The sequence below is a fragment of the Mus musculus genome, chromosome 7 (genome assembly GCF_000001635.26).
Source record: "Mus musculus strain C57BL/6J chromosome 7, GRCm38.p6 C57BL/6J".
NCBI classification, from domain to species: Eukaryota; Metazoa; Chordata; class Mammalia; order Rodentia; family Muridae; genus Mus; species Mus musculus.
Window position 1 is genome coordinate 16,842,902 of NC_000073.6, and position 27,753 is coordinate 16,870,654.

At 50.7% G+C, this 27,753-nt stretch overlaps 1 protein-coding gene across 4 annotated transcripts; it reads left to right on the forward strand.

Moving 5' to 3' along the window:
* Prkd2 (protein kinase D2) lies at window positions 1-27,560 on the forward strand. Of its 4 annotated transcripts, XR_003946369.1 has the most exons (20): window positions 6-132; window positions 581-962; window positions 2,918-3,056; window positions 4,700-4,831; window positions 5,824-5,978; window positions 6,080-6,305; window positions 7,124-7,201; window positions 7,293-7,446; window positions 10,354-10,471; window positions 11,050-11,127; window positions 12,794-13,052; window positions 13,359-13,411; window positions 13,925-13,997; window positions 14,850-14,956; window positions 15,478-15,639; window positions 18,830-18,928; window positions 21,040-21,138; window positions 22,786-23,053; window positions 26,587-26,672; window positions 26,922-27,460. XR_003946369.1 is itself a non-coding variant. In NM_001252458.1 (19 exons), exons 2-19 carry the CDS (start codon window positions 723-725, stop codon window positions 27,120-27,122), a joined length of 2,628 nt encoding a protein of 875 aa, NP_001239387.1. In that variant the 5' UTR covers window positions 1-132; window positions 581-722; the 3' UTR covers window positions 27,123-27,560. The 4 variants fall into 4 exon arrangements, 3 of the variants coding, with proteins under 3 accessions (NP_001239387.1, XP_006539507.1, NP_849231.1); NM_001252458.1 differs by lacking the exon at window positions 18,830-18,928 and having other exon boundaries at window positions 1-132; window positions 26,922-27,560; XM_006539444.2 differs by lacking the exon at window positions 18,830-18,928 and having other exon boundaries at window positions 15-132; window positions 7,124-7,206; window positions 26,922-27,468.
* Window positions 27,561-27,753: the final 193 nt, after the last annotated feature.

Below are 27,753 nucleotides of genomic sequence, written 5' to 3' on the forward strand. Positions count from 1 at the left end.
GATTGGCCAGCTGTGCCATCGCTCCTGAGACTTCCTTCTGGGCCGCCGCTGCCGACTTAAACTTTGAAGGGGGAAAAATAGAGCTACCCGCGCTGTGCGACCCTCCCTTGTCCCCGACCCGCCCCGCCTTCGGTAACGCTCCCTCCTCCGCCGCCCCTGATCCAACTTTCCTCCGACTTTCACGACCTGTGAGAGTCTCTTCTTTCAGCCCTGGCCCTGGCAACCCCTCCTCATCCCCGAGCCAGTCGGGTTCCTACGATCCACTAGATCCCTGGTCAGACTCCCGTTTTCTACCCCCAAGGCAGAGCATCTTCAGGCCTGCCCTGACTTTGGTCCTGCCGTCAAACCCACCGGATCCTGGCATTCCCTCTGCTTTGCTCTCAGCCTTCTTTCTCCAGGGGCCTTGGATCGCAGTGTCTTTTGATTCCAGGGACCCTGCCCTACCCGACTTTCTTTCCTGGTTTCTTCCAACCTTCCAATCTCTGGGTACCCTTCCCCAAACCACTGTTTTTCTTTCTGAACTCTGCTCTCTTGACTCCCGGCGTGTGACCCACTAGATGCCTTTTCTCTCATTGCCCAGGATCCCGCCATCCTCGCGTCTCTCAACCTGACAGATTTCTCTCTCAAATGCCTGCGTTCTTACCACCACCGCAAGAGAGCTCTCGGATCTAGGTCCCAGGGTCCTTGGTGAGCTTTGGGCGGCAGATCTGGATCTGGCCCCCATGGCCGCCGCCCCCTCCCATCCCGCAGGACTCCCCGGCTCTCCGGGGCCCGGGTCTCCTCCGCCCCCCGGTGGCTTGGATCTCCAGTCGCCGCCACCTCTGCTGCCTCAGATCCCGGCTCCGGGTTCGGGGGTCTCCTTCCATATCCAGATCGGATTGACCCGAGAGTTCGTGCTGTTGCCGGCTGCCTCAGAGTTGGCTCATGTGAAGCAACTAGCCTGTTCTATCGTGGACCAGAAGGTGAGGGCATAGGGGGCTCTCATGATAAAGGAGGAGGCTTTGGAGGTGGCCTGAGATTGTTGGGAGGCCAGAGAGGGGCCTAGGTGACAGACGAGGAGGGGCACTACACCCTAGTCGTGTCCTCACTCCACCACCGGTTTCAGAGAGGCCCGGATAGGGGTGGGGTGCCCAGAGGCCTCCCCAAATTGCCTGTCGCTGCTTGTTGTTTTCTGCAGCGAGCAGGGAGGAAGGGAGGGGCCTACCAGGTGTGGAGTTGGGAGGAAGGGGCAAGTGGGAGCAGCTGATCAGGAAGAGCTCTTCTGATGGGCCCATCCTGGGCCTCCGGTCTTTGGAAACAGTAGAAATTGAAGCCATACTGGCCATGGTGATCGGGTGACATGTGTGAGTGGGTGTGTGGACAAGCTGCCAGGGGCAAGCAAGGTCTCGGGGTACAATCCCTATCCTTTCCCAGGCCTGAGATGGGGTGTGAAGGAGCAAGGCACTCCTGTGTATCTCCTTGGCACCCCCCAAAATCCCTGCAGACCCCTCTCCCCGCCTAATCAATGCCCCTCCTGCTGCTCTTAGATTTGGCTATCCAGGTTCCTCGCCTTGAGTATCATGGTCAGAAGGAACCAAGTGGGACTAGATGCCCAAATCCTAGGAAAATTTACAACCCAGCTGGTAGAGCACTTGCCTAGCAAGCAACCCCCCCCCCCCGGGTCTATCCCCCAACCCTAGGAGGTAGAGAGGAGCATGCTTTTTCAGTAGTTCAAGTGCCTGGTGGTGAATATACGAGAAGTTCTGAGTCCTGAGTGGTTGAATAATATGACAGTTACAGGTGGAACTCAGAATGTATAATCTTATAATGGGAGCACATTGGGATTCCCAAACATCCAGACTTAGGCTTTTCTCGGGCTCCTGGAAATAGATCCTTCCTCTCTAGAGAAACAGCAGGAACAGGGCCACCTCCCATTTTTTCCAGCAGATAAAAAACTAGTTAGAAAAAAAGCCAGCCTAGGCTACATATCCAAACCCTGTTCCAAGTGGGTGGGAGGTGGGGGTGTTACTAGATCAAGCCACCATCCGGGGCAAGGCAATACTGATTTTCTACAGATCATCAAGGGAAGCTGAGCCCACCAGCTCTCCAAGTCTATTTAGCCCAGCCCCCTCCCACTCCTAAATCAGCCTAGCCGGCCTGTGGGAAGCAGGACTGGGGCTCCTGTACATTGCCCCTGGAGTGAAATTCTTTGTATTAGGGTTCAGATCCCCAGCCTCCCCTTCTCGGGCCCAACCTAGTTTGTTTTCTGCTCTTCTAGGGGCTCAGGGGCTGTTTTGGGCCCCTTCTTGCCTGCCTTCCTTCCCTGTGCCCCACCTGGGCAGTTTCACTTTCTGTTCGACGCTGTGTCATTTCCTGCCCACTTCCAAGCTGGGACCCGGACACCTGGGTCTTTGGAGCCTTGGATGAGAGGAGGCCTCCTTACCTCTTAGCTATCTTAAGCACTCCCCCAAAAGTCCCTCCAACACCCCCCCCCCCTTTTTTTCTTGTTTCATTCTGCCCCAATGCTGGGCCAAGAGCCAGGTAACAGGAACAATAGATTCAGGAAGGAAGCTGGGGTGGAGATGTGGCTGAAAGAGGAGGGGGTGATCACTCAGTGTCCCGCCAGCTCTGGAAAATTCGAAATGTTCACTCTGCTCCCGGAGCCTCTAAACCTCCTTTGCCCCTCAGCCCCTCCCCTGCCAGTCTCACCCGCCAGACTCTGGCCAGAGCCTCCCTCCTTAGCACACCTGGGGCTCAGGCATCCTGCTGGCTCAAACTGGGGTTGGGAGGGGACAGGCAGGAAGCGGTGGGCTGTAGGGTCTCAGTTTCCGGGGGAAACAACCGGCCCTGCCCTGAGAGGGTTCCAGTAGGCTGCCGCTGTCGCATCCTGTATTTAGCTTTTCCGTTGCCACTCCACCCCTCTTCTCTTGCCCCTCAGTTCCCAGAGTGTGGCTTCTACGGCCTGTACGACAAGATCCTGCTCTTCAAACATGACCCAACATCAGCCAACCTCCTGCAGCTGGTGCGATCAGCTGCAGATATCCAGGAGGGTGACCTGGTGGAGGTGGTTCTGTCGGGTGAGAAGTGGCCGGCACCCCGGGGGCGGGGCCTTGTTGGGGGGAGGGGGCGGGCCTCTGGGAGAGGTGACATAGGATCAGTCTGATGGGACTTGCCTGTGATCCCAGGCACAGTTTTTAAGTACCGCAAGTTTAAGACTAGCTTGGGCTAAAAAGTGAAACATTTGCGCTGGACAACTGGTTCAGTGGTTAAAAACACTTGTTGCTGTTTCAGGGCACTGGGGTTCAGTTCTCAGCACCCACACAGCAGCTCACAAACTGTAACTCCAGTTCCAAGGGATCTGACTCCCTCTTCTGACCACCACAGGCACAGGCATATGAGCCAGCAAAGGGCCATACACATAAAAAAGAAAAATCAATGCATCTTTAAAAGGTGTGCCTCATAGAAACCTTGGGAGGAAGTAGCTTGCTTGCTTGCTTATTTGTTTGTTTGTTTGTTTAAGATAAGATCTTACTGTGAGCCAGGCATGGAGATCCATGCCTTTAATCCCAGCACTCGGGAGGCAGAGGCAGGCGGATTTCTGAGTTCGAGGCCAGCCTGGTCTACAGAGTGAGTGCCAGGACAGCTAGGGCTACACAGAGAAACCCTGTCTTGGAAAAATAAAATAAAATAAAATAAAATAAAATAAAATAAAATAAAATAAAATAAAATAAAATAAAATATAAAAAAATTTTACTGTGTAGCTGTGGATGGCCTGGAACTCACAGAGATCCTCCTGCCTCTGACTTTACACTGAGATTAGAGATGTGGACCCTGACAGTCAGCTAGATAGCCCTCTCCCTTTGTGATACCCAGCACATTTTTTAAAAAAAAGATTTATTTATTATATACAAGTACACTATAGCTGACTTCAGACACACTAGAAAAGGGCATTGGATCCCATTACAGATGGTGTGAGCCACCATGTGGTAGCTGGGAATTGAACTCAGGACCTCTGGAAGAGCAGTCAGTGCTCTTAACCGCTGAGCCATCTCTGTAGCACTTTTCACATGCTAGGCAAGCACTGTCCCTACCGGTGAACTATACCCTTAGCCACCACAACTGTTTAACATTTAGTGTGTGCGTGTATGTGTGTGCATGCGTGCATGTAAATATTAAAAGACAACTTGTGGGACTTGAGCCACTAAATCGAGCCTGTGTATTGAACTCAGGTCATCAATTGTGGCAACCTTTTAACTGCTGAGCTGACATACTAGCCCCAGGAATATTTTATTTTATTGATTATTTATTTTTGAGACGGTCTCGCTATGTAGTCCTGTCCGTCCTGGAACTCAATATGTAGACCAAGCTGGACTTGAACTCACAGAGATGCTACTGCCTCTGCCTCCTAGTGCTAGGATTAAAGGCATGTGCCACCACTGCCTGGCATTATGGGCTGTCTTAATATTGCAACTGCAACAAAACAACAACACATTCTTTACCCATTTAAAAACTCCCCACTAACTCCCACTTTATCAGGAGGCACATAGGTGCTTTGCTCAGTGGGAAGCTGGTGTGTGTGTGTGTGTGTGTGTGTGTGTGTGTGTGTGTGTGTGTGTTTGTGTGTGTTTTCGAGACAGAGTTTCTCTGTGAGCCCCAGCTACCATAAGCCAGGCACCCATCCTCTTGGCTCAAGTGTATCCTCCCTCCTTGCTGCCCACAGCCTCGGCCACCTTCGAGGATTTCCAGATCCGACCGCATGCTCTCACTGTGCACTCGTACCGCGCTCCCGCCTTCTGTGACCACTGCGGGGAGATGCTCTTCGGCCTCGTGCGCCAGGGCCTCAAGTGCGATGGTGAGAGCCAAAGGGGACTGGGCGGAGCCTGGGAAGGTGCGACATGGTAGGCGAAGCTAGGAAAGGCATGCGGGGACTGGGTTAAGGTCAAGGAATGGAGCTTAGAAGTAAGTGACAGAAGCTCTAAGAGAACTTGGGAGGCGGTTGGGGTTCAGGTCTGTGGGCAGAGTCCCCCCCGGGGGGGGGGGGCATGGAGCTGGTGGGCTAAGTTAGGACTCCAGGCAGGCAAAGTTTGAGGGGCCCTGGAATGGATACAGAGCCTAGGAGGTGATTCTTGGTATAAGTGAGGTTCAGGGTTCCTGGACAGAGCAGAGCCCTTTTCAGAGTTCAGGTATGGGACATAGAGCATAGGAAGATAGGGCCCTTATGATGGAGATTTATTTAGTTTTGTTTATTTTTATGCTTTGTGCATTGGTGTTTTGCCCGAATGTGTCTGTTGGACCACAAATGTTGCATGGGGGTTAGGAACCGAACTCCTGTCCTGTACAAAAGACAAGTGCTTTAACTGCTGAGCCATCTCTAGGGAGATCTTGAGGTGTGGTGATGGAAATGAGCTCCGTGTCAATCAGAGATGAAGCAAAGAAACAGAACAGAAGGAGAAAAATAGCAACAGTTTATCTGGAGGAGTTGGCCAGGCAGCTCCAGAATCCTCAGGGCAGGCAGCCTGTTGGGGATCTCAGGTGCAAGTTGCCTGACCACAGGCAGAATTCCACCGTCTGAGAATCATCTGGGAATCTCGGCTCTTTAAAGCTTCCGGTTTAGTGAAAACTCAGGATAGAATCACAAGATACAGACTCAAATCCAGTGCACAAATTTCCTTCAGCGGCAGCACCGAATCTTGGGGTGCTACATCCACTTTTGCTGATGTGGATGCTTGAAGCGGGGGTGGGGGGGTGGGGGGGTGTTCTTAAGACGGGAGTGGGGGTGGGGGGGTGGGGAACACCTAATAGTGGCTGCAGGCTTTGGCGCTGATGGTCTTGCGCCCCCTATAGGCTGCGGGCTGAATTACCACAAACGCTGCGCCTTCAGCATCCCGAACAACTGCAGTGGTGCTCGAAAGCGCCGCCTGTCATCCACGTCTCTGGCCAGTGGCCATTCTGTGCGCCTTGGCAGCTCCGAGTCCTTACCCTGCACCGCCGAAGAGCTGGTGAGGGGCTGGAGAGTGGGGAGGGGTGGAGGCTGAGGGCTAATGGCACCAGGCAGGTGCTAATTCGCTGATCTGTTCCTTCTGCCTTCCCTGCTGGGTAGAGCCGTAGCACCACCGACCTCCTTCCTCGCCGACCACCCTCGTCGTCGTCCTCCTCCTCTTCCTCTTCCTTCTACACAGGCCGACCCATTGAGTTGGACAAGATGCTGATGTCCAAGGTCAAGGTGCCACACACCTTCCTTATACATAGCTACACACGGCCCACCGTTTGCCAGGCTTGCAAGAAACTGCTCAAGGGTCTATTCCGCCAGGGCCTGCAGTGCAAAGGTTAGTGGAACACACTGGGAAGACTGTGGGTCTAAAACTCCCCCCAGAGGAAAACGCAGGATCTCCGATCCATGGCCTGAATCCCGGCCATTATGGAAGTTTCTGGAGTTCTGGAACCCTATACCCTTGGAAATCTAGATCTGTAGAACACAATATAATCCCACTAGAAAGACCAAGAATCTGACTTAGGAGTGTAAGAGTCAAGACTTCTGGAATTGTCTGAAGTTACACACAAATAATCCCACCCTTCATTTGAGATACTAAGGCAGGGCGATCAGGAATTTAAGACTAGCCTCCGCCGGGCAGTGGTGGCACACACCTTCAATCCCGGCACTTGGGAGGCAGAGGCAGGAGGATTTCTGAGTTTGTGGCCATCCTGGTGTACAGAGTGAGTTCCAGGACAGCCAGGGCTATACAGAGAAACCTTGTCTCAAAAAAACAAAACAAAAAACAAAACAAAACAAAAAACAAAAAAAAAAAGTTTGACCTGGTGGGCCATGCCTGTAAAACTGGCACTGGGAGTTGGAGGGGGAGGGATCATCCTTGGCTACATAGGTTCTGGGCCAGGCTGAACTACCTGCGACCCTGTCTGAAGCAACAAAGAAACCAAGTGAACAAGCCATCCTTTATTGTCTTACCCATGGGGTCATCTCCTCAACTTTTAGAGTGCACATTTAATCTTAGCACTGTTGAGGCTGAGGCAGGAGGATTGCCAGGAATTAGATGCTGGCCAATCTAGGCTCCATAGTGAGGCCAAGTCCTAGATGCACATAGTAACTCTCCTGTCCTGCCCATCCCTCTGTCCCCTGTCCCTTCAGACTGCAAGTTTAACTGTCACAAACGCTGTGCTACCCGCGTCCCTAACGACTGCCTGGGGGAGGCGCTCATCAATGGAGGTGAGGTAATTAGCATCTAAGAGGGATGAGGGACTGGGGATGGGACCAGGGAGGGATGGATGGAGGCCCTTCTGACGCCCTGTTCCCGCAGACGTGCCGATGGAGGAAGCCGCTGATTACAGTGAGGCTGATAAGAGCTCCATCTCAGATGAGTTGGAGGATTCTGGTGTCATCCCCGGCTCCCACTCAGAGAGTGCTCTCCATGCCAGTGAGGAAGAGGAAGGCGAGGGACACAAGGCCCAGAGGTACTGTGCCCAGGGGCCCTTCAGAAGGCTGCAAGCCTGGGCTTCCCTGTCTTTAAGATGGGCTAATATCAGTGTATGATTGTAAATGTTCTAGATTCCTGAGCCCCAACTTTTTTTATCTTTGGGTCCTCTCTCTCTTGCTTCTCTTCTGTTTAAAACAAAAAAAAAAAAAAGGTGTATGTGAGCTGAGCAGGCCTTTAGTCCCAGCACTTGGGAGGCAGAAGCAGGCAGGTTTCTGAGTTCAAAGCCAGCCTGGTCTTAGAGTGAGTTCCAGGACAGCCAGGGCTACACAGAAAGACCATGGGCTTTGTGGGGCAGGGGTGATGTATGGATGCTTTTGTGTGTGTATTCAGCTGTGTACTGCATGTGTGCACTTTCCATGGAGACCATAAGAGGGTGCCAGGTACCTTGGAACTGGAGCCATAGACAGTTGTGAGCCTTCACGTGGGTGAAGGAAACCAAACCCAGGTTCTCGGGAAGAGCCGTCCGTGCTTTTAACAACTGAGCAGTCTCTCCAGTGCTGTTTTTGTTGTTGTTGCTTTCTTTCTTTCTGAAGCTTAGTTTCATATAACCTACACTGGCCTCAACCTGAGTGTGAACTTCTGATCCTCTTGGCTCTTCCTCCCAGTGACTTAGATTGCAAGGTTGAACCGCCATGCCCAGTTTATGTGGTGCTGGGGTCAAACTCCATTCGTACCAGGCAAGCACTGTACCACTGAGCTACATCCCTAGCCTCTCCCTGACCCTCTTTTGGGCTTTCTCTTTTCTTTTCTTTTCTTCTCTTCTCTTCTCTTCTCTTCTCTTCTCTTCTCTTCTCTTCTCTTCTCTTCTCTTCCTCTCTCCTCTCTCCTCTCTCCTCTCCTCCTCTCTCCTCCTCTCTCCTCTCTCCTCTCTCCTCTCTCCTCTCTCCTCTCTCCTCTCTCCTCTCTCCTCTCTCCTCTCTCCTCTCTCCTCTCTCCTCTCTCCTCTCTCCTCTCTCCTCTCTCCTCTCTCCTCTCCCCTCCCCTCCCCTCCCCTCCCCTCCCCTCCCCTCCCCTTCTTTTGTTTGTTTGTTTGTTTTGAGGCAGGGTTTCTCTGTGTAGCCCAGGCTGTCCTCAAACTCAGAAATCCGCCCGCCTCTGCCTCCCAAGTGCTAGGATTAAAGGCATGCGCCACCACTTTTTCAGGACCATGTTTCAAGTTGTCTGGGCTGTCCTTGAACTCATGCTTCTGCCTCTATCTCCCAAGTGCTTTGATTACTGGTGTGGCACCATAGCCCGTAAATTGCCAACTTAAAATTGAATTCTTCCTCAGTCATTAAAAAGGTCTTGTTTTGTTTCCTTTCTTCTTAAAGTTCAAGGGCAATTTACTGGTGTTTGAAAGAAAAACAACACAAACTGTGAATCTCAGCCGCTGCTGTGAGGGGTTGGGTAGAGAAGATACAGTGCCATGCCAATTTGAGCTAGGCTCCAAGAAAGGTGGCCGGTTTTGCAATAGAGGTGAAAGTGCAACTGTGTGGCCAAATGGGAGCTTGGCCTTCAGAGCTGTTAAGTCACTGCGTTCCACAGTCACTAGATTAGCTGCCATTTAGCACTGACCACAGGTCCTCCGTAAGCCAGGCTCTGTGCCTCAGTCCTTGGAGAGCTAGAGACTGAGGCACAAAGAGGTTAGGTACTTGCTAGGCAGCCTGACTTAATAATATAGTATTGGGGTTGGAACCCAGGGCCTTTTGTATGGTAGCCATGTGCTCTGCTTCCAGGCCAGAGCTAAGCCTAAGCCTATAGCTTCACACCCTGGCCCTTTCCAGAATCATCTTCCTGCTGGGGATGTGGCTCAGTTGGTACAGCGTTTGTCTAGCCGGCAGAAAGTCCTGGGCAACCTCTAGCACCATATAAACTGAGCGGTGCAGAGCCCACCTGAAGTCAAGTACTCAGAAGGCTGGGCAGGGAAATCAGTACTAGCCTAGGACACATGAGACTATCTCAGAAAGCAGAGCCAGGGGCTAGAGAGATGGCTGCTTTTGCAGAGAACCTGGGTCAGTTCCCAGTACCCACGTGGCCCAACCATCCACTTCAAGGGATCTGACATCCTCTTCTGACTCTTTTAGGTACCATGCTATACAAGCAAAACACTTAGACACGTAATATAAATAAATAGGTCTTTTTTGTTTTGTTTGTTTGTTTGTTTGTTTTTAAGACAGTCTTTTTCTATGTAGCCCAGGTTATCCTGGAACTTGCTCTGTAGTCCAGGCTGGCCTCGAACTCAGAGATTCACTTTCTGAGTATTGGGACTAAAAGCATGAACTCCTATGCCCAACTAAAATAAATAATTTTTTTAAAGATTTATTTATTTATTTAATGTATGTATGTACACCGTCCCTGTCTTCAGACACACCAGAAGAGGGCGTCAGATCTCATTATTACAGATGGTTGTGAGCCACCATGTTGTTGCTGGGAATTGAACTCAAGACCTCTGAAGAGAAGTCAGTGCTCTTAACCATTGAGCCATCTCTCCAGCTCATAAACAAATCTTTAAAAAAAAAAAAAAAGAAAAAAAAAAAGTGGAGCCAGGTTATCAAGATGGCTCCAAAGGTAAAGATGTTTCCCGAGAAAGCTGACCTGAGTTTGATCCCTATAGCCACATAAAGGTGGATGGAGAGAACTGACTTCGCAGAGTTGCCGTCCTCCACATTCCAGAGGTGGAACAGAACCCACAGAACCCACCACCCCCTACACACGCCCACACGCATGTGCGTGTGCTCCATATTCACACAAACACTCAAAACAATATCTTCCTTGCTACGAAAGTCTGTAAACTCAGTGGGAAAAGAAGCAGCGTTCTCACGTGACTGCTCAAAGCCGTCCCTGTGGCCCCAGGCAGGATATCAGTTTTGCATGTGACCTGTAACATCTCACCCATTCCCTGCAGCTCGCTGGGATACATCCCCCTGATGCGCGTGGTACAGTCTGTGCGACACACGACCCGGAAATCCAGCACCACCCTGCGGGAGGGCTGGGTGGTCCATTACAGCAACAAGGACACACTGGTGAGTCTGAGGGATGCCTGTGTAGATGGACAGGGCTAGTTCCGGGTGGGTGGTGACAAGTGGGCGGGGTTAGACCTCTGGGTGGGCTGGAAGAACTTGAGTTGGCATGGACCCATAAGTCTGGGTGGGCGGGGCCAGAGTTATGGGTGGCCCAGGAAAGTGGGCAGCTGAGGCCAGTTGGGTGTGACTAGATTTAAAGGTCTGCCTAAAAAACTTGAGCAGACGGAGTGCTCAGTGGCCAGATGGGCGAGGTCTAGGTAGGCGGGGATAGAGAAGGGAGGGCCGGGAAAGTCCAGGTATCTTAGGTCTAAGGAGCTGGGGTTCTGTAGGCAGTGATAGAATAGAGGGTGTGTTAAGTGGAAGGGGACTGGGCAGGATGTACAGCCCGGCGGGTTGAGGGTGGGGCGGCTGCGGAGTGAGGCCAAGAAGAGCCACAGCCAGCTAGGGAAGGAGCTAGGGGGGCGGCTGCGGGGTGAGGCCAAGAAGTGCCACAGCCAGCTAGGGAAGGAGCTAGGCTGGGTTTTGCTTTTGCAAACCACCTGGCTGTCAGCCTCACCCTGTCCCTCTCTTTCTAACAGAGGAAACGGCACTACTGGCGTCTAGACTGTAAATGCATTACCCTCTTCCAGAACAACACGACCAACAGATACTACAAGGTGGGCCTCCCTCTCTCCTCCTCTTCCCCCTTCTCCGATGGCCACCCCAAATCCTTACAGCTCCCTCAATCTCCCACCCTGCTGTCTCCCTGCTGCTAGCCATTAGGCCAGTACCGCCCACTGGTCAACCTCCGTGCTTTCCAGTCAGGGGAGCAGGCAGGTGCCGTAGCCTCTCCCTGTCCCTTTATCTCACCTGTAAAAAAGGCCTCAAATACTAGCTCTGCCCTAAGGCCGGTGTGAGAGCTCAGAAATCATCCGTAGAAAGCAAAGAGCTCAAGGCCTGATGTGTACAAGGCTCCCAATGATGTAACTGCACTGGCCTGGAGCTCACAGATCTGCCGACCTCTGACTCTTGAGTGCTGGGATTAAAGGCACGTGCCACCATGCCCAGCAAGCCTGTTATTACTTTCAAATTAATAGGTGGCCTATAGCTAGTCTTTTCTGCGACTTCCCCGTGGGGTAATGTCTTACCCTCACTGTTTCTGGTTCTCTACGGAAGTCTATGTAAGTGTGACTTTGCTTCTCTCTGGAGCCCGGAAGTCCTTACTTAAAACTCTAAGTCAGCCAGATGTGATTACATGCATCTATTGTCACGGCAGTCCGGGAGGTATAGTTCAAGGCCAGCCTGGGCTACGTGAGCCCTGTCTCCAGAGTAAAATACACACATACATAAAGTCATCAGAGCTCCAGTGACTCCATTAATCTGGGAAATAGAGATCAGGTTCCCCAGCCACCACCATGTCTTCCTTGACGTGCCCGGGCCTGCTTCTTTCTTACCTTTCCATATCTGTCTCACCACAGAGCTTGTTGCATAAGTCACTTTTTCAAACCCTGGGGCCAACTTAGGCCTGGAAAGTACTCTACCACTGAGCCACGCCCCCAGCCCCTCACTGGGGGATTCTAGGCAGGGGCTGTACCACTGAGCCACACCCCCAGCCCCTCACTGGGGGATTCTAGGCAGGGGCTCTACCACTGAGCCACGCCCCCAGCCCCTCACTGGGGGATTCTAGGCAGGGGCTGTACCACTGAGCCACACCCCCAGCCCCTCACTGGGGGATTCTAGGCAGGGGCTGTACCACTGAGCCATGCCCCCAGCCCCTCCCTGGGGGATTCTAGGCTATAAAGCCATCCCACCCCTCTTTCTACTTTTTTTTTTTTGAAGGATTGTCTCACCAAGTTGCTTAGGCCAGCCTTGAACTTATGATCCTTCTGCTGCAGCTTTCCCTGTGTACTTTGCCTGCCCCATAGTCCCAAACTTCCTCTTCCACAGCCTCCTTTATGTCTACTGCTTTGATCTAATTCTGTCTCGTGGACTTTCCACACAGTGCCATGAACTTGAACCTCCTTGTTCTAAGCCTTTCCATGGCTCCCTAGGGCCCGCACACAAATTCCAGCCTTTTTTGTGTGGCCCCTGATGTCCTTCATTTATCAAGTGCCTTCAGTGTGCCAGGCGCTGTCCCATGTGATGGGCACAGCAGCCTTCTTCTGTGCTGCTCCATAGTCTCCTGGCTAGCTAACTGCTCTCATGGTTAGCATGGGTACGGCTGGGAGGCCTTTCCCCACCTGTCCACGTAGACCAGGTCTGTCCTTATTGACTCTGAGAACAGGGGAGCTGCAGGGATGGCCCAATAGGTTTGCCTACACTGACAGTTCCACCCCTTGCCAGGAAATCCCGCTGTCTGAAATCCTTGCGGTGGAACCGGCTCAGAACTTCAGCCTCGTACCCCCGGGCACCAACCCACACTGCTTCGAGATCATCACGGCCAATGTCACCTACTTTGTGGGCGAAACCCCTGGCGGGGCCCCGGGAGGGCCAAGTGGACAGGGAACAGAGGCCGTTCGGGGTTGGGAGACAGCCATCCGCCAGGCACTGATGCCCGTTATCCTCCAAGATGCGCCCAGTGCCCCGGGGCACACACCGCACAGTAAGTCCCTACCTGGGTTGCTAGAGGTGGTACTAAAGAGGCTGAAAGACATCCTGGATAAGGAACAAGCCTGGAGGAAGGCAGGCTGCCTTCTTTCTACGGCACTGAGGATAGCGGGTAAAATGCCAGGCATAGAATCGTGAGGTCCCATATGGAGCCTCTGGTACAACTGGTCAGCTCCGTAGTGGTTCTTGTATTCCATTTCCCAGACGACGAAACTAAGGTTCCAAGTGTAGCCTTTGGAGGCACAGGTGACACCTGTGCTGAGCCCAGAGCTCGCTCACTTCTCTCTTCCCCTCTTCCTAGGACAAGCGTCTCTGAGTATCTCCGTGTCCAACAGTCAGATCCAAGAGAATGTGGTAAGTCAGTCGGCGCAGGACCCCCTTCCTCCTGACTTGGTGGGCTGCACAGATGGCTCGGCAGTTAAGAGCACTTGCCCTGAAGAAGATCTGAGTTGAATTCCTAGCACTCGTATTAGGTGGCTCTCAACCCCCTGTAACTCCAGACTGAGGAACCCACCCAGGTTGCAGTGAATCACTGCAGGTGACTCGGGTGGCAGGACCTTGAAGCAGCTGGCCACATCTGCAGTCGATAGCAGAGAGGAAAGCTTGTGTGTCTGTTCAGCTCACTTGCTCCTCTTCTGTACAGACCAGGACCCAGAGCCAGGGAATGGTGCCACTTACTGGCAGCCTGGGTCTTTCCACATCCATTACAAGACAACCTCTCCCAGGCCAGCCTGATCCGGACCATCCCTCAGCCAACAAAACTATCACACCTGTCTCCCATTCAGCGTGGAACCTCCCAGTCTCCAGTCTCCTTGACCCTCTTTTTTTTCCAATTTGCACCATGACCTTGCTGTCTCCGCTTCACAGGATATCGCCACTGTCTACCAGATCTTCCCAGATGAGGTGCTGGGCTCTGGGCAGTTTGGAGTGGTTTATGGAGGTAAGGGTGCCGCAGGCCTGACTCAGAGGCTGCCCCAGGTCAGGGGATATCATCCCCTCCTTGCTGCCCGTCTCCTGGGTTGTTTGATGCAGACACTTGCAGGCTCCTTTTCCCATCAGGAAAACCAGTGGGCTTCTTGACTGTTATCAATAGGAGATGTACATTCTGGCTTCCGATTGGTTAGGAGTATAGTTGTCGATGTTATCCATTGCCCTTCTTGAAGCTCTCTCTATAGCTTTAATTTGCGGCACAAGGTGCCCTCAAGCTTGTGATCCTCATGCCCTGGCCTTCCAAATGCTGGGATAATGGGATTGCATCACTATTCCAGGCTTGTTTGGTTTTCTTCTTTCTTTTTCTAGGGGTGAAAGCAATGGCAGTCTGCATGCTAGGCAGGGGCTCTACCACTGAGCCACGCCTCCAACCCCTCACTGGGGGATTCTAGGCAGGGGCTCTCCCACTGAGCCACGCCCCCAGCCCTTCACTGGGGGATTCTAGGCAGGGGCTCTACCACTGAGCCACACCCCAGCCCCTCACTGGGGGATTCTAGGCAGGGGCTCTACCACTGAGCCACGCCCCCAGCCCCTCACTGGGGGGTCTAGGCAGGGGCTGTACCACTGAGCCACGCCCCCAGCCCCTCACTGGGGGATTCTAGGCAGGGGCTCTACCACTGAGCCATGCCTCTGGCTTCTCTTCCACTTTTATTCCCTATCCCACCCCTCATGTTGAGAACTCTTCAGAGAAACCTTGAAGGCCTACAATATTTTTGCTCAATTCCATGTGGGTCTCCATAGAGGAGAAGGAACTAGGTCTTCTTGATCGCTGACCCTTTATCTTTCCTGTGCCCGCCCTCAGGAAAACACAGGAAGACTGGCAGAGACGTTGCAGTAAAGGTCATTGACAAACTGCGCTTCCCCACCAAGCAGGAGAGCCAGCTCAGGAATGAAGTGGCCATTCTCCAGGTGACCCGAAGGGACCGTGACTCAGCCGTACCCCTGCTTACTCCTTTTAAGTACAACCTGGGCTACAGTCTAGGGGTGATCAAGTTAGTCTTTCTGGAAGAGAAGATACACATACTGGAACTGAGGGGTATTCTGAGCAGAGAGGGACAAGGACCAGTCTGTGCAGGTGACAGGGAACCCCGGAGCCATGGAAGAAACGAGGCCAGGGAGGAGGGTGGCAAGACAGTCAGTGGGCTTTCTTCTAAAGGTATCTAGAGTGCCAGAGGAAGATCTTGTGGGCTAGGGCATCAGCTTGCCTAGCACGCGCAAGCACCAGAAGAAAAGCAATCAAATAGAAACCAAAGCTACACACATACAGTGCAAGCTTGCTGTTATCCCACGCTTCCTGCTATCTCTTTCTGCCACCCCGGCCTTCCCCATTAGTTCACAACTCACAACGCAGCAAAGACCTCTCCAGGCGCTTGCCGCCTCTCGCCATACTGATCCTCAGTCCTGATCCCTCTTCCCCCATTCCCGGACAGAGTCTACGGCACCCCGGGATTGTGAACCTCGAGTGCATGTTTGAGACTCCTGAGAAGGTATTCGTGGTGATGGAGAAACTGCACGGGGACATGTTGGAGATGATCCTCTCCAGTGAGAAGGGCCGGCTTCCTGAGCGTCTCACCAAGTTCCTTATCACGCAGGTGCGCTGTGCGCCGTGACTTCCGGCTCCCCCTGGCGGAGGCGTGGAGAAAAGGCTGGTGCCCTAGGCACTCAAGAGGGCAAATTAGAGAAATAGATGGAAGTCTCATTAATAACATTAAAAAATAAACAATAGGCCAAGCGTGGAGGCGCCAGCCTTTAATCCCAGCACTTGGGAGGCAGAGGCAGGCAGATTTCTGAGTTCGAGGCCAGCCTGGTGTACAAAGTGAGTTCCAGGACAGCCAGGGCTACACAGAGAAACCCTGTCTCAAAAAATCAAAAAAAAAAAAAAAGAGAGAGAGAGAGAGAGAGAGAGAGAGAGAGAGAAATAAAAATAAACAATAGCAGGACAAGAAACCGGTGTGGTGGTGCATGCCTAGCTTTTGGGAGGCAAAGGCAGTGGATCTCTGTGAGTTCAAGGCCAGCCTGGTGTATGTAGTGAGTTTCAGGAGAGACAGGGCTACATTATGAGGCCCATTTCAAAGAAGGAGGAGGAAAAAGAAAAGAAAAGACAAAAGAAAAGGACAACTGGGGCTTAGTAAATACTATGACATTATTATTACAGTCTCTCTGTGTTAGCCCTGCTCACCATCCAAGGCAGATGGCTATCTTTGTCACCACTGTGTCTCCTGTCTCCAGCCTGGGAAAAGCATGGAGCAGATCTGGGGGAGCGTTGATCAAATAACCTAGTGAAGGACTGAAAGACCGAGGAAGGGGAACCCATTTCCCCTTTCATAGTAATAGCTATTATTGGCCCTGTTTTAATAGTCTTCCCGAGTGCTGGGATTAGAGGTGTCTACCACTACTCCTGGTTTCCTTTCCTTTTTTGAGGATCTTGTGGAGCTCAGGCTAGTCCGGAACAACTCACTGTGTAGACGAATATGCCCTTAAACGTGGGATTCTCATGACTGTATTTCCTGGGTGCCAGGATTATGGACTTGTACCACCATGCCCAGTTAAAGCAGTGCTGGGAAGCACGGGTGCCCTCCACCAAGCCCAGCTTCTTACTGGCTGGGAGATGCGGGACAGTTTGAATACACCTTTAGGCAGCTGACTCTTTGACTCCGTTGGTAGAATCCTTGCCTGCCTAGGGTGCATCTAGCCTTGGGTAGGCGCTTCAGCACTGAATAAACGGGAACAGCCTGTTATGGGAGGCCGGAAGATCAGGACTTCAAGGCCGTCCTTGCCTTTATCGTGAATGTAAGGGCAGCCTGGGCTACGTGAGACCCTGTCTCAGAAACTAAAAAACAACTTTTATTGTCTAAAACCTTTTCTGTCTTTTTCCACCAACTGAGTGGGAAGATGCGTGTTTTCACACTTCTTACTAATGCTGGATAAAAATAATTACCAGCTCAGAAAACAATTTTTTTTAAAGATTTATTAAATATACAGCTTTCTGCCTACATGAATGCCTGCAGGCCAGAAGAGGGCATCAGATCCCATTACAGATGGTTGTGAGCCACCATGTGGTTGCTGGGATTTGAACTCAGGACCTCCTGAAGAGCAGTCAGTGCTCTTACCCCCTGAGCCATCTCTCCAGCCCCATGAACTTTTGTACTTATGGCCTTTTGTCTTTTTGAGACACAGGATCCAATGCACTCGATGCTGGCCTCATGTGATTCTCCTGCATTATCCTTTCCAATGCTGGGGTCACAAGTGCCACACACTCAGGTTATTTATTTTGGTCTATACTTTATGTTAAATTTTGTACTTTTTAAAAAAACTAATGTTGAGACTGGTTCTCACTATGTAGACCAGGCTTCCCTGGAACTCATGGAGATCCGTCTGCCTCAGCCTCCCAAGTTTTGGGATTAAAGACATGTGAGCTTTATTATTTTCTATGTGTATGAGTATTTACCTTAATGCATGAAGATGAACTGCGTATGGTATATGCAATACCAGTGGACGCCAGAAGAGGGCATCAGTTTCCCCTTGGAACTGGAGTTGTGAAGCACCTTGTATTGTATTGTAATTGTATTGGGAATTTAACCCTGGATCTTCGGAAGAGCAGATAGTAGTCTTAACTATTGACCTGTCTCTCCAGCCCTTGTTTTGGGGTTGGTGTTTGTTGTTTTGGTTTGGTTTGGTTTGGTTTGGTTTGGTTCTGGACACAAGGTCTTACTATGTATCCCTGGCTGGCCTGTAATTCTCTACTTAAGACAAAGCTGGCCTCACACAGCAATGCCTCTGTCTACACCTTCAAACAACTGGGCTTGCAGACCTGGGTCACCAAGCATGCTTATTGCATTACAAGTGCTCTTTATATATCACAGATGTGAGGTCATCTGTCCTTTATGCTATTTAGTATTGTATTATATTTACAGTGAGAATTTCTGTATATAAGTGTATGCTGAGTGCCACAGCACATGTATGGAGCTCGTAGGACAACTTGTGGAAGTTGGTTCTTCCTTCTCACCGTGTAGGTCCCAGGAATTGAAGTCAGGCTTGCTGGCCAGAGTCTTTACCCGCTGAGCCATCTCTGCAGGCTTCTTCCATCCTTTTTTATTCCAATATTTGTTTTCAGCTTGCCTTCCTTACTTTCTTTTGTTCTTCTTATCTTTGTTGTTGTTGTTTGAGACCTGGTCTTCTATAGCCTAGGCTGGCCTTGAACTTGCCATTTAGTCAAGAGGACTAGAATGCCCTGATCTACCTCCCGCTACTTCCCCAGTGCTAAGATGGAACATTTCTGTGCATGCTAGCTAGGCCATCACTCCACCCCAGCTTTCATTCTCTGTAGAATTTTAACCTCTGCGGTGTTGGACATTCCCTGGTGTGGTCTGAGTTTCAGTCCTCCCTGGAAAGGCTTCCCGTCCCTTCCCCCCCCCACACACACACACCCACACACACACCCTACACACACCCGGGACTCTGCTCACTCTGGGGTGTTTCTGCAAGGCATGCCTGCTGTACTTTGCTGCAGCTGCTCTGACCCCTTCCAATCCCCAATCCAAATATGCCTGGATTTGCCGAGCATGCTGGGAGATGGGACAGAGGTCCCCTGAGGTAGCTACATCCTGACTGCATGGAAGAGGGAGCTGAGTACTTTTAGCAACCAAAGTAGTTTCTTTCTCTGGTCTTCCATTTCATCCGGTCTCTCTCTCTCTCTCTCTCTCTCTCTCTCTCTCTCTCTCTCTCTCTCTCTCTCTTTCTCTCTCTCCTCTCTCCTCTCTCCTCTCTTTTCTCTCTCTACAGATTTTTTTCTGTCCTCTGGGCTCTTGCCTGCTCCACCTCTAAGTACTGGACCCAGTTCTTTGCCTCAGGAACTTTAGACCTCACCAACTACCCTTCCAGGTAGGTACCATTAAGTCCTGTGCTCAAAAGGCCATGGTGACACAGGTGTGTAACCCTAGCACCCAGGAGGAAGATGTACAGGGGTCGGTTCAAGGCTAGTTCAGCTTCATAATGACTTTAGGTCTAGCCTGGGATACATAAGACCCTATCTTAAAAATTAAACAACAGAAAGCAGGCATGGCGCTATAGTATATGCTTTTGACCCCAGAACTCAGGAGAAAGGCAGATGGGTCCCAGTGAATTTGAGGCCAGTCTGGTCTACATAGTGAGTTCCTGGTCAACCAGGACTACATAGAGAGACACAGTCTCAAAAAAAAAAAAAAAAAACAAGATGAAATAAAAATGTACAAAATTAAAACAGTTTCTAGATAGCATGAGCTAGGGTAAAACCCTGTCTTATAAAACCAAGGGAGGGTCTTGGGATATAGCTCAGTTGGTTGCCTAACATGCACGAAGCCCTGGGTTCAGTCCCTGGCACGACAAAAACCAGGAATCGTGGCACATGCCTGCCAGTACTGGGGAAGTGGAGGCAAGGGAACCAGGAGTTCAAGGTCATTTTGAGCACCACAAAGTCAGCCCAGTCTTTGAATTTGAAACCTTATGTAAATAGGTAGCTAAATAAATATCATAGAACCATTATCGCTCCCATTTTACAGATTAACAAACTGAGACTTAAAGATGCAACAATTTGCCTAAACCCACTTTAGTAAATATGGAGTCAGGTTTTCTGCTTGAGCGAGTAGCTGCTGTGTGACCTCTCGACCAGCAGCTCTTTTTTAAAAGATTTATTTATTATATGTAAGTAACTATCTTCAGACACTCCACAAGGGCATCAGATCTTGTTATGGATGGTTGTGAGCCACCATGTGGTTGCTGGGATTTGAGCTCTTCCTTTGGAAGAGCAGTCGGTGCTCTTAACCACTGAGCCATCTCTCCAGCTCGACCAGCGGTTCTTAACCTGTGCATTGCAACCCCTTCCAGGGTCCGACAACCCTTTCCCAGGGGTCACATAACAGATGAACAGATATCCTGCATATCAGATATACAGTAGCATAATTACAGTTGTGAAGTAGGAACAAAAATAATATTATGGTGGGGGGGCAGTCACCACAACACGAGGAACTGTATTAAAGGGTCACAGCTGCTCCAGACAGAGCTGGATACATTTGATGCATTGCCCATGTCTTGCTTACATTGTTTATTGATGGTATCGTCTTCTATTTTAAGATTTATTTATTTGGTTTCTAAGACAGTGTACACTGTCTCTCTTGGGTGTTGGTGGTACATGTCTTTGATCCCAGCACTTGGGAGGTAATGGCAGACAGATCTTTAAGTTTGAGGCCAGCCTAGATGATAGAGCGAGTTCCAGGACAGCCAACTCCTCCACCTGTTCTGCCATCTTGCCAACAAAACAAATTTTGCTGTTATTGGTTATTGCTTTGTTTTGATTTTGAGATGTGGGGGTCTTAAAATGTAGCTCTGCCTGTCATGGAACTCGCTTTGTAGACCAGACTAACCTCAGATTCACTGAACTCATGGAACTCCTCTGTAGAACAGACTAGCCTCAGAATCAATGAAATGGTGATTGGTGCACGCCTTTAATCCCAGCACCCGGGAGGCAGAGGCAGGCAGATCTCTGAGTTCGAGGCCAGCCTGGTCTACAGAGTGAGCTCCAGGACAGCCAGGGCTACACAGAGAAACCCTGTCTCAAACAAAACTAAACAAAACAGAAAACAAAAACCCACCGAGGTCCCCCTGCCTCTGCCTTTCAAGTGCTGGGATTAAAGGCGTGTGCTATCACATCAGACCTAAAAATGGTTTTTAATTGTACCACATGAAGGAAGTGTCTTGGGAGTCCCTGCTGTTTTAATAGCTCATTAGGGTTCCACGCTCCGTCTTCCCACCCTCCCCACTGTAGCCCAGTCTTTCTAGAGTTCTATATCGAGCTCTTGAGAGTAAGTGGCTCTGCTTTGGGATCCCTTCCTTAACGACTGCCTCACTTAGGTAACATCCTTAGGGATGCAGAGAAAGGCCTGGGTGGGCCTTGGAGGCGTGAACATCAGCTTGATCCTCCCCTTCCTTTCTCACTTGGCCCTGCCTCCTCTGCTCAGATCCTGGTGGCGCTGAGACACCTGCACTTCAAGAACATCGTCCACTGTGACTTGAAACCAGAGAATGTGTTACTGGCATCAGCCGATCCGTTTCCTCAGGTTCGTTATGTCCCCTCCTAGACAAGGACAAGTCCCAACAGAAGGGGGGTGGAGAGTGACTAATGGTCTAGATGCAGGTGAGCTTCACACCCTTGGTGACCCAGCTTCATAAGACAAGGGCTTGATCTCTCACCCAGACACATTCTGGGGCTACAAAGTTACTACATACTGGGCACCCTCTTCCCTGCTGTTACATTTAAGATAGTTTTGTTGTGTCACTGGCTTTAGTGGTCCATAGTCTAGCTAAACAAAGGAAAAAAGACAAGAGGTACAAGAAATATATGCATCCCTTTCCTTCGCTGAGGTAGTAGGGATAGTGGTCCACATCACTTCTCTCACATCTCATTGGTTTGTCTCACCTTCCAGGGATGGAACCTAGGGCCCTGCTTATGTACTTTACCACTGAGCCACGCCCCCAGCCCCTCACTGGGGGATTCTAGGCAGGGGCTCTACCATTGAGCCACGCCCCCAGCCCCTCACTGGGGGATTCTAGGCAGGGGCTCTACCATTGAGCCACACCACAGCCCCTCACTGGGGGGTTCTAGGCAGGGGCTCTATCACTGAGCCATACCCCAGCCCCTCACTGGGGGATTCTAGGCAGGGCTCTACTACTGAGCCACGCCCCCAGCCCCTCACTGGGGGATTCTACACACGTACTCTACCATTAAGCTTTTAATTCTTATTTGTGGCAAAGTCGCAATAGTTCTTTGTTGGAACCTATCTCATGCTCAAGTTTTCTTTACTTTTCTTAATCTGTATTTGTTCTGCATTAAAAACTAAATAAATCTGCCAAGCACATGCATTTAATCCCAGCACTCGGGAGGCAGAGGCAGGCGAATCTCTGTGAGTTTGAGGCCAGCCCAGTCTACAGAGAGAGTTCTAAGACAACCAGGGCTACACAGAGAAACCCTGTATCAAAAACAAAAGAAAATAAAGCTAACTAACAGATAGATAGATAGATAGATAGATAGATAGATAGATAGATAGATAGATAGATAGATAGATAGATGGATAGAGTCACTCAGGCTAACCTTGAACTGTCTATTGTCTGGGCTAGCCTCGTATTTGTGATCCTAGCTCAGCCTCCCCAGTACTGAGATCAAATACCTGCACCAGCCCTGCATACCTGGTCCTCTTTAATCCCCAGAAAGTCTTAGACGTTAACCCATCCCCAGTGTGGTGGAATCAAGGTCCTTGTTGAAAATCTTGGGCCCATTCTGACTGGGCAGACTTCTAGAATGTTGACTATGTTCCCCTTCCAGTCCATAATCCTCCTGCCCTGTAGGGACCATTAACAAAGGGTGAGGTGCAGACTGTAACCCAACCCAGGAGGCAGACAGTTGGCTTTAGAGAGCATTTAATAGAGACGTCTTCATACCGGGCCCAGTCCAGGAACTACATGCGGATTAATTCATATCATCCTCATCACAGCCCTTTGAGACAGGTGTTAGAGATGGGGAAACTGAGGTACAGAGAGGGGAAGCCACTCACCCGAGACTACACCGCTAGTGAGTGACAAATCCTGGATTTGAACCATCATTCAAGTATTGTTTGGAATACTGAGGTGGTGTTGGTGTGGACACACAGTGGCGAGCAGGGGAAGGTGGCGCCATCATCCCGCACAACCTTCCCGTGTCACCGTTGCAGGTGAAGCTCTGTGACTTTGGCTTCGCTCGCATCATCGGCGAGAAGTCCTTCCGGCGCTCAGTGGTGGGCACGCCTGCCTACCTGGCACCCGAGGTACTGCTCAACCAGGGTTACAACCGCTCGCTGGACATGTGGTCCGTGGGTGTGATCATGTACGTGAGCCTTAGTGGCACGTTCCCCTTCAATGAGGACGAGGACATCAATGACCAGATACAGAACGCGGCCTTTATGTACCCGGCCAGCCCCTGGAGCCACATCTCATCTGGAGGTGAGCTACTGTGGACAGACCAGGAGGCAAGAGGGTGGGGAAGAAGCCAGGCCGCAGATTCATGGATTAGTAAGTGTGGGGACAGAACAGTGGGCATGAGAGTAGAGCATGGCAAGGCCACACCTAGTAGGTGAGGCTGTAAGGGATTGGGCAAAGCTGGGCCTGGGTGGGCGGGACTATGAAGGGTGGGTGTGGACCCGGGTCAAAGTGGGTGGGGCTGAAAGAGAAGGGCAGTCAAAGAGGCTGGGCTGTGGGAGTGGGTAGACCTCCGAAGGTTAACCCTACAGGGTCTTGTAGGTAGACCCTGGTACCCAGGGGTGTCATGGTGGCTGAATGCTCTAGGACACGTACAGAACCAGGGTAGACTCTTTCTTTTTCTTTTTAATTTTGTTTTGTGCTTACTTTATTTCGTGTGTATGGGTATTTTGTCTGCATGTATGTATGTGCACCATGTGCTCCTGAAGGCCAGAAAAGTGTCCGATCTCCTGGAACTAAAATTACAGGCAGTTGTGAGCCTCCGTGTAGGTGCTGGGAACTTAACCCAAATCCTTTGGAAGAGCAGCCAGTGCTCTTAACCACTGAGCCATCTCTCCAGTTCCAGGTCAGCTGCTCCGTCTGTCTATCTGTCTTCCTTCCTTCCTTCCTTCCTTCCTTCCTTCCTTCCTTCCTTCCTTCCTTCCTTCCTTCCTTTCTTTAATTTATTTTATGTGTGTCAGTGTTTTGCCTGCCTGTATACATGTGTGCCTGGTGACAGAGGAGGTCAGAAAAGGGCATTAGATCCCTTACAACTGGTTTTTACTAGTTATGGTTGTGAGCCACCATGTGTGTGCTGGGACTTGAACCCATATCCTCAGCAAGAGCAGAAAGTGGTATTTATAAGTACACTGTAGCTGTCTTCAGACACACCAGAAGAGCATGACAGAGCCCATTACAGATTGTTGTGAGCCACCATGTGGTTGCTGGGAATTGAACTCAGGACCTCTGGAAGAGCAGTCAGTGCTCTTAACCTGCTGAGCCATCTCTCCAGCCCCAAGTCTGGTCCTTGGTATTGTTTTTCTTTTGCAACAGTAAGGCTTGAGCCTAGGGTCTCATGCATGATGAAGTTCTCTTTGACTAAGCTGTATCCCCAGCCCCGTTGTTGTGTTGTAGTTTGAGGCAGGGTCTCACTAGATTGCCCAGGCTGGCTTTGAACTCATCTTGTTGTTCAGTTAGGTATTGGACAGTAGCTGGGATGGCAGGCCTGGGAGCCACCAGACCTAGCTGAGACTCAAGTTTTAATCACGGTGTGTAGTTTGGAATTCCTGAGACAGGCGCATGGGGCCTTGGAGATGGGATGCAACTTGTTTGTGTAGGACCAGAGAGGAATGGGACCAGAGGAAGCCAGAGTGGCTTGCATGGGGGTAGAGCCTCTCTAGAAGGGAACTGGAGCCCAACTCTGTGAACGGAGCAGAGGTGAGCCTGCAGCTTTGGAAATGTGTCCAGAGAGAAGGCAGTTCAGTCTAGGGGTGTAACTATGGGGTGGTCCAGAAGAGAGGTGCTTTCTGGGGATCCAGGACCTGATGGAGATGGGAGGAAAACAGAGTCAGGGCTGGGCGGACAGTTTGATATTTTCATCAGAGGCTCAACAGTGACCCTGGGTCTTAAGACAAGAATGTCACCTGGTGACTTGTCCTGGTAGACTGGGGTGTGGGGTAGAGCTGTGAGAGGCTGAGCTGGGGCGGTCTTGTTTGATTTGTTTTGTTTGCTTGGCTTTGGACTGTGTAGCTGAGGATACACTTGTACTTCTGATCTCCTGCCTTCACTTCCCAAACGCTGGGATTACAGGCTGATACAAGCAGAGCCTGGTAAGGCTTTGGTCTCCATTGGTTCCTGAATACAATGTAACAGCTTTTCACTAACATTTCCACTGTGTTAGTATAGGAAGTCTATTTTGGGAGTACAGGGCAGTGGTAGAGCCTCTGTCATGAGTTTCCAAGAAGGGGCTGCAGGCATGGCTCAGTGCAAGAGCCTCTGTCTAGAACCCCACAGTGAGGGGCTGGGGGTGTAGCTCAGTGGTAGAGCTTCTTGTCTTAGGATCTTCCAGTGAGGGGTTGGGGAAGGTGGCTCAGTGTTGGAGCACATGTCTAGAAAACTATCCTGAGAAGCTGAGGCCTGGCCAATGGTAGTAGTCTTGGTGTCATGGTGGCTTGAGACTCTTGGAGAGTACAGAACCAGGGTACTAGGTTCCCTCTACAGCCATGTAACAAGAACACCATTATAAATTATCTAGAGCCGGACAGTGGTGGCGCACACCTTTGATCCCAGCACTTGAGAGGCAAAGGCAGGTGGGACTTCTGAGTTTGAGGCCAGCCTGGTCTACAGAGTGAGTTCCAGGACAGCCAGGGCTACACAGAGAAACCCTGTCTCGAAAAACTAACTAACTAACTAACTAACTAACTAAATAAATAAATAAATAAATAAATAAATAATAAACTATCTAGAAATGGTTCAGAACAAGCAGGGAGACTATGTGCGGCCATATGCAAACACTCTGCTGTCTTCTATACAGGACTTGCATCTATGGAGTTTGGTATCCATGGAATCCCTGCAGACCTTGCCCCTAGGCTAGCACAGGCCCACATAGTGACGCTTTGTCCCTCAACATGTGCTGCCATTGACAAAGCCTCAGTGGGGCTTTGGCTTGAACACCTGGTGCTAAGTAACCATCCTTTCACAAAGGCCGGGCTTCCTTCTCTGGGTCTCCTGCAGGCAGCAGTGGCTTCAGAGTGTGGCCTTTTGTCAATACTGCACATCACTGTTAGCGCCCTACTGGTCAGAGTAATGTCATATTCCATTTGAAATAAATGTGTTTTCACCCCAAAAGGTATACTGTTCAAAACTGGAGGTAGAAGGGCTGGACAGATGTCTCAGGTGCTAAGACTGCTTGCAGCTCTTTCCGAGGGCCAGGGATAGGTTCCCAGCATGTGTGTCTGGGAGCTCATTAGCATCTGTAACTTTAGCACCAGGGATTCCAATACTTGCTTCTAGCCTAAGAAGATACCTTCATTCACATGCATGCACGTGCCCACGCGTGGGCGCGCACACACACAAATAAAAATATTTTATTTGTTTTTTTTTGATACAGTGTCTTATTATGTAACCTTGACTGTCCTTGAACTTTCAGAAACCCATATGCTTCTTGAGTGCTGGGATTAAATATAGGCTTCTTCTACCACAATCAATCCAAAATTAAATAATATTTTTAAAAATTAGAGCTGATCATACCACCACATACTTAAAAATCCCAGTAATTGCCAGGCGTAGTCTAGGCTGGCTTTGAACTCCTGATCTTCCAGCTTCCACCTCCCAAGTACTGGAATTACCAGTGCTGCCACCATGAGTAGCAAGATTTGCAATTTAATGAGAAAAGCAAGCGTAGAGTTTGGTACCCTGGGCCAGTGCTAGAGGTTTGCCTTTGTGGCAGTCAGGATGGGATGACCTTCTGGAAGAGACCGCCTATCCTTCAGAGCTTCATCTGTCTCCTTCCCCCACAGCCATCGACCTCATCAACAACCTGTTGCAGGTGAAGATGCGCAAGCGCTACAGCGTGGACAAGTCTCTCAGCCACCCATGGTTACAGGTGACGTAGGGAGGGGGCCTAGAGGAGGCGGCAGAGCTAGGTCTCTAATTGGCTGGGTGAGTGGGAACGTTATGACTCGCTTGTTGCTGTGCTGTGGTTGGGGATGGGGCTACACCGCTATTGGCTGAGCAGGTTGTGGGCTGTGGTGCTTTGCCATCATTGGTCCCAGCAGAATCCAGGCTGTTGCTGAGATTGCTGTATTCTGCCCAGCTTGTGGTCCCAAAGCTAACCCAGTTTTTCCCGGCTCAGGAGTACCAGACGTGGCTTGACCTCCGAGAGCTAGAGGGAAAGATGGGCGAGCGATATATCACGCACGAGAGCGACGACGCACGCTGGGATCAGTTTGTGGCAGAGCGCCATGGGACTCCTGCAGAAGGGGACCTGGGTGGCGCCTGTCTGCCGCAGGACCACGAGATGCAGGGGCTGGCTGAGCGCATCAGCATCCTCTGAGGCCAGTGTTCCCCCTGGGCAGCTTGCTTTCTTTGGAGTCCTGCACATCATCCCAGAAATGAACTCTTGTAGAGGAAGCAGCTTCCTGCGCAGACTGGAGGGGCCAGGGAAATAGACTCTTCCCAGGGCCATGATCTTAGTCCCTGATGCCTCAACCTTGGAGCGATAAGGCTGGAGAGTTGACTCTGGGGGTAAAGGCGCTTGCCACCAAGCCTAACAACTTGAGTTTGATTCCTGGGATGAACCGGTTTGGAGAATTGACTCCTTCCGTTTGTCCCCTGACCACCATAAGTGCCCACATAAACACAGGCAATAAAATGTATTTTTTCTTTTTATAACAAATGAAGCACCCACTGGCCATGGTGATAATATAATCCCAGCACTTGGAGAGGCTGAGGAAGGAGGGTCTCTTTAAGTTCAAGGCCAGCCAAGGATGCTACAAAAAAAAAAAAAAAGACAGGTCTTTTTCTGTGCTGGGAAATTCCAGCGCTTGGGAGGTGGAGACAGAAGAGCCAGGTGTTCAAGGTACTTAGGTACGTGGTGAGTTCCAGGCCAGTCTGGGCTGTTAAGACCGTCTCAAAAACAAAGTAGGGGCTGCAGAAGGCAGGGAAGATGGGGGAGGGTGCGAGGG

What these genes read in the sequence shown, in the direction of transcription:
- Prkd2 (NM_001252458.1), top strand. Translation starts at nt 723, where the DNA reads ATGGCCGCCGCCCCCTCCCATCCCGCAGGACTCCCCGGCTCTCCGGGG. An exon ending in GGAGGCGCTCATCAATGGAG is followed by an intron (nt 7,202 to 7,292) that starts GTGAGGTAATTA and finishes CTGTTCCCGCAG; the next exon opens with ACGTGCCGATGGAGGAAGCC. An exon ending in ACAGCAACAAGGACACACTG is followed by an intron (nt 10,472 to 11,049) that starts GTGAGTCTGAGG and finishes TCTTTCTAACAG; the next exon opens with AGGAAACGGCACTACTGGCG.